The following is a 9,275-nucleotide window of genomic DNA, read 5'->3' on the forward strand; positions in this document are numbered from 1 at the left end:
ATGTATTCAGGAAATGCTGTATGTCTTAACAGAACTGTTCGATTTAGCACTGGATTACAAGACAAACAGAATGCACGATTCTTCTGTGAAAGTCTCTGGAACTATATCACAAAGCAGAGTTTTGGTTGTACTTTCTGGAATTATGATGAAAATATTTACAGAAAGCATCATAAGTGGATGTCCATCTGCAACTGTTTCACTCTAAAGCTTTCCGTGAAGCACAACATTAGAAACGTTCTGATGCAGATGTCAACTGGAATCAAGGTCTCCTTTCTGGTAGTGGCAACAGGAGAAGTCATCTTAGGAATGCTAGGAAATGGGTTCATTGGACTGGTGAACTGCGTGGAATGGGTCAAGACTGGGAAGGTTTCCTCAGCTGACTTCATTCTCACCAGCTTGGCTATGGCCAGAATCATTCAACTGTGGGTAATACTATTGGATGCATTTATAAAGGGGCTATATCCACACCTCTATGCTACCGGTAAACTAGTGAAAATGGTTTCCACCCTTTGGGCATTAACTAATCACCTAAGTACCTGGTTTGCCACCTGCCTGAGCATTTTCTACTTCCTTAAGATAGCCAATTTCTCCCACTCCTTTTTCATGTGGCTGAAGTGGAGAGTCAACAAAGTTGTTCTTGTGCTTTTCCTGGGGTCTTTCTTCTCACTGCCTGTTAACCTTTTAATGCAGGATATTCTTACTGACTTGTGGATGAAAACCTATATTGAAAGAAATATGACTTTGCAGTTGGATATAAATACAATTTTCTATTTTAAAAGTCGTCTTCTTTTTACTTTCACCTATGTGATCCCCTTTTTCCTGTCTCTGATCTCTTTGCTCCTTTTATTTCTGTCCTTGGTGAGACACACCAAGAATTTGCAGCTCAGCCTGACAGGCTCCAGGGACTCGAGCACAGAGGCCCATAGAAGGGCCATGAAAATGGTGACTACCTTCCTTTTCCTCTTCATCACTTACACTCTTAGTATTCTAACAACAAGTTGGATCTTTACTAAGGAACAGACATATCAGGGCATGTTGCTTTTCATTATGATTACAGCTGCCTTTCCTTCAGGCCACTGTTTTATAATAATTTTGGGAAACAGCAAGCTAAGACAGATTGCCTTGAGACTACTGTGGCACTTAAATTCTCTGAGAAAAGCAAAGCCTGTAACTTTATAGACAGAATTTGAAATGAGCTTCTTTATTGTATGGGAATATCCCTTAATAGAAAACCATCAGCAGTTCTTACCTCAGGTCCTTTCAGGTTTTGTTCAATGGCAATCAAATTTCCCTACAACATGCCTTTAAATAATTATATTTTCTAAAAGTGATATGACATAATATTTGATTAAAGGAAATATCTCCAGTATAATAACACTTTCTTGTAACAAAAGAGTATTTGAGACATGAAAACATTATTCAATGCAAGATAAATACATGTATATAAAATTACAGTCACAGAAAGGGAAAGAGTAATACAATTTTTTCTAACCAAAGGTAAATTTCAAATTAGACAAGAAAAAGGACTGTCAAATGTGAATTGTAATAATATTTTATTTCAATATAAAGCGTTAATATTATTAGTCTCATGCATCTAATGTTGGAAAGGATCTGAAAAAATTAGAATTTTCATACTACATTTCTTGGATTCTGAATTGGTAAAACAACCTCATGCAAGAGTATGGCATTATGTTTTTAAGGTGAAGATGCATATCTTAAAACCCCTTAATTTTACCCCTACTTTTTATATTAGAGAATTTTTGGTACATGTGTAACAGAATATCTGTACAAAAATGTTCATGGTACTATTGTTCTTAATAGCTGAAATGGAGAAGTCATGTAAATGCCCATTAGTTATAAAATAGACAAATAAATCATGGCATATAGACAGAACACAAACATGAAAATGAACAAATTCGATCTATAAATTTCTTAGTAACTTGAAGAAAAAAGACATAGACATAGAAAGGTAAATTTGTTAAAGCAAAGTACATATTTAGTGTATTGTTTGACTATTTTATGTGTATGTAGTGCCACTTTGACTGTTGTAATGAAATGATCCTGGTTAATCACAGTAGCTGGGCATATAAATAAGCAGACAAGAGAATTTTGCTTGTTAATGATGCTATTAAAGTATGAAAGAAAGTTTATATACTGCATTTTTATATAGAGGTTATGTACATGTGCATATGAAAATGGATTCAAAGCAAAGCACTATTTGTTTGAGTTCATTTTCCCTTAACTTCTAGAATGTAGTAAAAAATAGCAAATAAATTATCAGAAATACTTCGTGTTTAACTTACTCTTGATGAAGTTTTAGGTGAAGGAAGCTGTTCTTTCAAGCTAGCCCTGATGCTGACAATGATGTATCGTAAGGCCATGGAAAAGATCAGTAGTGTTCTTTCATTACAGTGAGCTTGCCTCTAAGAAAACTGGATGAAGTCACTACTATCAGTTAGAGATCTCTTAGTTAGCTGCCATCACCATTGTCACCATCATCATCAACATCAACATTGTCATCATTTATTTCTTTTTGTAACTTATATTTCAAATGTTTATGTACATGAATCAGAAAATATGTAAATAATTTCTTAAAGATTATTGTATTTTACTTAATAAATAGGAAAGTTCAAGTCAAGCAGAACACCTTTAGAAATGGAGTGTTCTTTTATTCTAAATGTATGAATTAAGCAAATTATTTAAGGATGATCTTAAAATCACAGGATTAATCTACAGAGCCCCCTTTCTAATATCAGAAGTAGATTAAATGTATAAGGACTACTGAAACAAATAAGTCATGGAATAGGGTGGTGTCCCTGTGACTGATGTATTTATATTTTAATTATTTGAATATATTTTGAGATCAAGTTCTCCTCCTTAACTTTCCTTGTAATGAGAACCTGTGGTAATAGCACAGCAATAGACAGGCTGCCATCCAAGAAAATCTCATCTGGTGACATCCATTACCAGTTTCTTTCAACTTAGTGGAGGGTGACTAGTCCATGAATATATCTATTCTGTGGCCAAAGTTTGGGAAAAGAATTGAATTGATACATTTTCTTGTTGACACTACTAAAAATGAAAATGCTTTCTCTAAGACTTTGGTGTTATGTATTTTATTTAGTTTCCTCATGGAAGATGATTTATAGAAGAAGATCAAAAGATTTTTTCCGATATAAATCATTGTCAATGGTAATACTAAGAGACCACTTAAGTGAGTGGTGTTCAGGTTTTCATTAGTGGTCAAGATCAATTACTCCAGTCAGCACATTATCTCTCTTCTTTGTCGACTGATTTAGAAGCCCAAGGAATCCAAAGTGGCTGGATGGCTGTCTTAAATTCCCATTTGATAAAATCATTGTTGTGTCTCTTAGTAGACTTGTTCCTCCCTTTGTACAATGACCTCCAGTCACTGGTGGTAATAATGAGTGGTGACAATTGCATTTGTACCCCTTGATTCTTTCACTTGTGAATCCTGGTTACCAGAGAAATAGCACCATTTATTGCCTGCAGATTTCAAGCATGTGTAACTTTCTGGAGAACTTTGCCCTAGTTCTGTAAGATATTGCCACTGAACTGGCATTGTAATTGAGTCTTCCAAAGACCATTCTACCAATCTGTTAAGACAGCTCCTTCAGGATGGTGGGGAATATGGTAAGATGAGTGAATTTTATGAGCATTGGACCATTGTCACACTTGTCTTGCTGTAAAGTTTGTTTCTTGATCAGAAACAATGTTGTATACAGTATTTTGATGGTGGGTAAGGCATTATGTAAGCTTGTGCATGGTAGTTTTGGCAAAATCACTACATTCAGGGAAGGCAAATCCATATCCAGAGTAAGCATTTAGTGCAGTAAGACCAAAAATCTCTTCTCCCATTATGAAAATAGTCCAATGTAATCAACCTGCTTCCAGGTAACTGGGTGATCACCCCTGAATATGGTGCCATATTTGAGGCTCAGTGTTGAATTATGTTACTGCAGGTTAGATATTCACCACTGGCCACTCTGTTCCTGTTACTCTGGTCATGTTTTTCCTGAGCCCACTGGGTGACGACAAGGGTGGCTGAGAAAAGACTGTTGTCCACAGAATAGGTCATTTTATCTACTTGTTTATTAAAATTCTCTTCTCTTAAAGTCACCCTTTGGTGAACACTCACATGGGACCCAAATATCTTCACAATTTTTGCCAATTCAGAGAAGTTTGTCCACATATCTCTTTCTTAAATTGCCTTATCACTAATTTCCCAATCCTGTTCCTTCCAAGTTGCTGACCATCCAGCCAAACCATTAGCCTAGTTCATAGGTCAGTATGTAATTACACCTCTACCCATTTCTTCTTCTAAACAAAGTGAACAACCAGGTATGATGGACAAAATTCTTTCCACTAGGAAGATTTTCTGTCATCACTATTTGAAGATGTCCCAGAAATGGGCTGCAGTGCTGCAGCTGCCCACTTAGAGATGGCACCTGCATGTTATGGAGAACCATCTGTAAACCAGGCACAAGTCTTCTCTTCCTCTGACAACTAATTGGAGAGAACTCCCCAGGAGGCCAAAGATGTAGGTTGGAAGAGAAAAGGCAATGTAGCAGGAGTGGGGACCAGGGGCATTTGGGTCACTTCTTCATGTAACTTACTAGTGCCTTCAGGACCTGCTTGGGGGCGATCTTGTATACTCCACTTACACTTGATGATTTTGAAAGCACAACTTTATGACTCAATGAGTCAGATAACACTCAGTTCATAATGGGCAGCACATGATATCATGGTAGTCCATGGTCAAGTGGTTTGTCTCTACTAAGACCCCGTTGCAGGCTAAGAGCTATTCTTCTACTTGCTGAGGGTGGCAAGCCTTGGCTACAAGCTGTACTGTGATTCATCCATAAGAGGCCTGCCAAAAGTTCAAGAAGGCATCCCTATCTGTCACTGATACTTTATATAAAAGACCATAGTACCATTTTATTCATATTCTCCAGAAGTAGGCAGGATTTAATACTCACAGAATAATAGGTGAAGTCTTTTGTTAATTGAATACAGACAAACAGAGAGCTTACTGCTTTGATTATAAAATTCAGCTTCAGCACAGAATAAATATAGATAACAAAAATTCACTAGTGCAGATCTGAAAGCACCATAAACCTTTCCAGAAGAATCATACTCTTACACAGACATATAGACAAACACAAGACTAGCAAACCAAATTCTGGGGCATTTCTCAGGAGATTTTCCTCTACCAAATAGACCAAAACCAAATTCCCAATGATTGCCACTGTATTCATTTGCTGCTATTGCATAACAGACCACCACAAATTTAGTGGCTAAAACCCACAAAACACACGTATTATTTCATTTTAGTAGGCCAGAAATCTGGGCAAGGCTTAGCTATATTTTCTGTTTCAGGGTCTTACAAAACTGTAATCAGAGTTTTTTTACACTGCATTCTCATCTGTAGACAAGACTGAAGAATAATTTACTTTAAGCTCATGCAAATTGTTGGCATAATTCATTTTCTTGCAGCTTTCTCCATAGGCATTTTATAACATGGCTGCTTACTTTTTCAAGGGCAGCAAAAATCTCTCTCACTCAAAGGAGATCCAGCCAATTTTCTTAAAAGCTTTACCTGATTTCATCATGCCCATGAAGAAAAATCTCACTTTTTAAAAAAAAATATATCTTTATTGATTTCAGAGAGAGGAAAGGAGAGGGAGAGAGAGAGATAGAAACATCAATGACGAGAGAGTCACTGATCAAGCCCGCAACCGGGCATGTGCTCTGACAAGGAATCGAACCCTGATCGCCTGGATCCTAGGTCGACGCTCAACTGCTGAGCCACGCCCAGCCGGGTGAAAAATCTCACTTTTGATGACCTCAAAATCAGTTAAATGAGTTTTTAATGGGGAATGAATACACTATACTTATATAAAACTACCACTATTAATCTTAGTAAATGTTAAACTCAGCCTGTTTCTCTAACCTGACTTTTCTCTCAATATTAGAGCTTACACTTTAAAAGTTTTTTTTAGTATATTTTACAGGTCAGCAGTTTCAGTCCTTGTGTGAACCTAAGGAGCAACCTGTCCTCAAGGCCTTGACTAACGCCATCCGCCTAGAAACAAATATTCAAATGACAAAAACCTAATGGCCACTGTAGGACAATGACCATAAAAATCCATATAGGGGCCAATAAGAACACTGCCTGCATGTCCACACCTTCTCACCCTGATCTCTTCGTTCTCTGTGTATTTTTGTGTGTGTGTGTGTGTTTTACCCCTTCCTTATAAAAAACTCTGCCTGCACTGAGATGTTAAGATGAACTTTGGGATGAGAGTCTTTTATCTTCTCAGGTGGCTGGCACTTGAATAAATCTCCTTCTTTTGCACCAGCACGTGTCTCATGAGTTTGGCTTTTGTTGTGGAAGGCAGCTGAACCTGGGTTTGGTTACAAGTTGATTTATTATCTTAATTATATGCAACATTCCTTCATGTTTGCCATATTCTTCAGGCTAGAAGTAAGTCATATGCCCTACAACAGTGAAGGAGAGAAAATATATGGTGTGTGAACATCAGAGAACAGTAATCATAGAGACCCCTGTATGGTTTGTACACCACAGATGTAACAAATGAGGAATAATGTATTGGTAGTCTACAATTGGAAACAGAACCAACTTGGTCATCTAAATGTTCATGAAAAGCCTCCTCTGTATTAGTCAAACTGCTATTAGTGGGTCTCATCAGTGATTTTACATCTGCCAAGCACTGAGGTCTGTGCTGACTTTTGAGAGGATTGAAATGGCCTCATATCATAATCCTAAATTATATACATATATCTCATTCTAAGGCAATGGTTTTAATTTTCTTGATCAGGCCTTATCATGAAGTCTAATTCATTCCTTTTGTTGTTGTTTAGAGTGTGTGTGTTTATGTGTTCATGTGTGTGTCCTAGCTAAGAAATCTTTGTCTATCGTCATATCATAAAAATATTATACAATTTTTTCCAGAAGCTTCATTATATTATCTTTCATATTTAGGTCTAAGATCACCACAAATTAATTTTATTGTATGATGTGAAATAAGGATGGAAGTTCATTTTTCTATAATGTTATTAATTTTCCCAGCATCATTAATTGAAGACAATTTTATTTCCCATTAAATTGTTTGAGTTCCTTTGTTGAAAATAAACTGACCACACATTTGTGGGTTTCTGACCACACATTTGTGGGTTTCTATCCATTAATCTATTTGTATAAGCAAACAGTATCATGTTGACTCAAGTACTGTAGCTCTACATTCTTGCAATCACATATTTATTTCACAGAGCAAAAATTTTCCATTTTTATGTCAGTAGTTCAATTTATTAATTTTAAAATTTTATGCATCATACTTTTGGTGTAGTTAATAAATCAACCTGACCCACGTTTACCCCTATGTTTTGTTCTAAAAATTGTATTGGTTTAGTGCTCCCATTTAGGTCTATGATCAATTTTAAGTTAATTTTTGCATATGGTATAAAATAGGGGGCTAAATTCAACTTTATTCATGTAGATAATCAATTTTGTCAGTATCACCTGTTAAAAAAAAAGATCATTTCCTTATTGTATTGACACAGTACCTGTTTTAAAATCATTGAGACACATGCTCTTAAGAAGCTGGTGTAGGTACACACAGTACTCCCATCCTCCTACAACCACACTAAAATTACAACTAAACTACAGAACAACCATAATTCAGAACTGCCTGAAATCTGGCTGAATAGAAGTCATAAAAATAGGGAATTAAAGAAGCTACACTGAGACTGGTAGGAGTGGGGGAGATGTTTAATAGGCTGGTTGCACATCCCTGTGTGGTGGATAACAACCAGGAGGAATATCTCAGCTGCAGAGGTCCTCCTGAGGAGCAAGAGGTCCTAGCCCAAAACCATGCCCCCCAGCCCAGGTTTCCAGAACTAGGAAGAGAAGTTTCCATAATTTCTGGATGCAAAAACCAGGGGGATTGAGGCTGACATAGATGGAGGTCTTTGGAGTCATAGGCAGTTTCTTTTAAAGGACTAGCACTCAGACTTACTTGGAGTCACTCCATCTCAGCTCCAGCACTGGGGCAGCAGCTTGAAAGGCACCATAAACATGTGAGGAGGAAATCAATTGTCCAGCTTCAGGATGAGAGCTGGGGAGGCAGCTTTGTCCCAGATTGAAGTGCTGGCAGAGGCCACTGTTCCTTTGATGAGCCCTCCCCACAGAAAGTTGGTAGATGGGCACCATATCTGAGACTTCATCAACCAAGCTCACACTGTTTGCTATGTCCTGGTGATTTTGTGAGGCCCCTCCTCACCCAACATTCAGGCCCACCCAAGCTGTTTCCAGTGGCTTTTCCATACAAATAGCCTGTCTTGGCTAATGCTTCAGATTTTTAAAAGATCTATCAAACAAGCAGCATATGGCTTCAATATGCCCCATGCATCTCCTTAAATAGCCCCATGCTTGGCACTAGCAGCAGCTGGACTTGGTTCACAGCTTGACTTTGATTAGGCACCTCCAAGCCCAGCACAGGCAGCAGCTATATGTAGACCACTTTGTAGCTCATGCCAGGTGACCCCAGGAAGAACACAGGTGGCAGCTGACCATGTCCTGTAGCTCCTTGGATGCTCCACGCCTAGAGCATCCATTGGATTGCTTCGACAATATTGACGCACCATCATCCTTTCACCTTAACAAATGACACACTCAAAAGGCACACTCAGCAGGCACCATAGTTTCCCTAAAGTCAGTCCTGCTCTGGGATGGGCCCCTGAACTGCTGATCCTTCACAGTGGTCAGTGGTCACAGCCAGTCCTTGCAGCTAATTGGCCTGGGGGATAAGCCCCTCCCATTGATATGCCAGCAGCAATCAAGGCTCAAATACAATAGCAGGATGTACACATAAAAAAAGAACCAGTCGGAAATGAAGAACACATTAACTTAAATTAAGAATATATTATAGGGAATCAACGGTAGAGTAGATGAAGCCAAGAATCAAAGCAACAATCTGGAATATAAGGATGCAAAAAACAAAACAAAACAACAACAAAAGCACTCAATCCGAACAGCAACCCCCCCCCCACCCCAGAATTTAAAAAAATGAGGATAGTACCAGGAAGCTCTGGGACAACTTCAAGTGAACCAACATCAAAGGTGCAAGAAGGAGAAGAGAATGCACAAAATTGAAAACCTATTTGAAAAATAATGACAGAAAGCTTCCCTAACCTGGTGAAGGAAATATACATGCAAGCCTTGGATGCACAAA

The 9,275-nt window shown here is 38.0% G+C and overlaps 1 protein-coding gene across 1 annotated transcript; it reads left to right on the top strand.

The window, feature by feature from the left end:
- Positions 1–6,139, top strand: LOC308552597 (taste receptor type 2 member 42-like; the record flags this gene model as incomplete). The annotated part of the gene is made up of 2 exons (XM_081127809.1): positions 1–997; positions 6,036–6,139. 2 exons carry the CDS (start codon positions 1–3, stop codon positions 6,137–6,139), a joined length of 1,101 nt encoding a protein of 366 aa, XP_080983935.1.
- Positions 6,140–9,275: the final 3,136 nt, after the last annotated feature.

This window comes from Miniopterus schreibersii (assembly GCF_964146895.1).
Source record: "Miniopterus schreibersii genome assembly, chromosome: 2".
Taxonomy (NCBI): Eukaryota; Metazoa; Chordata; class Mammalia; order Chiroptera; family Miniopteridae; genus Miniopterus; species Miniopterus schreibersii.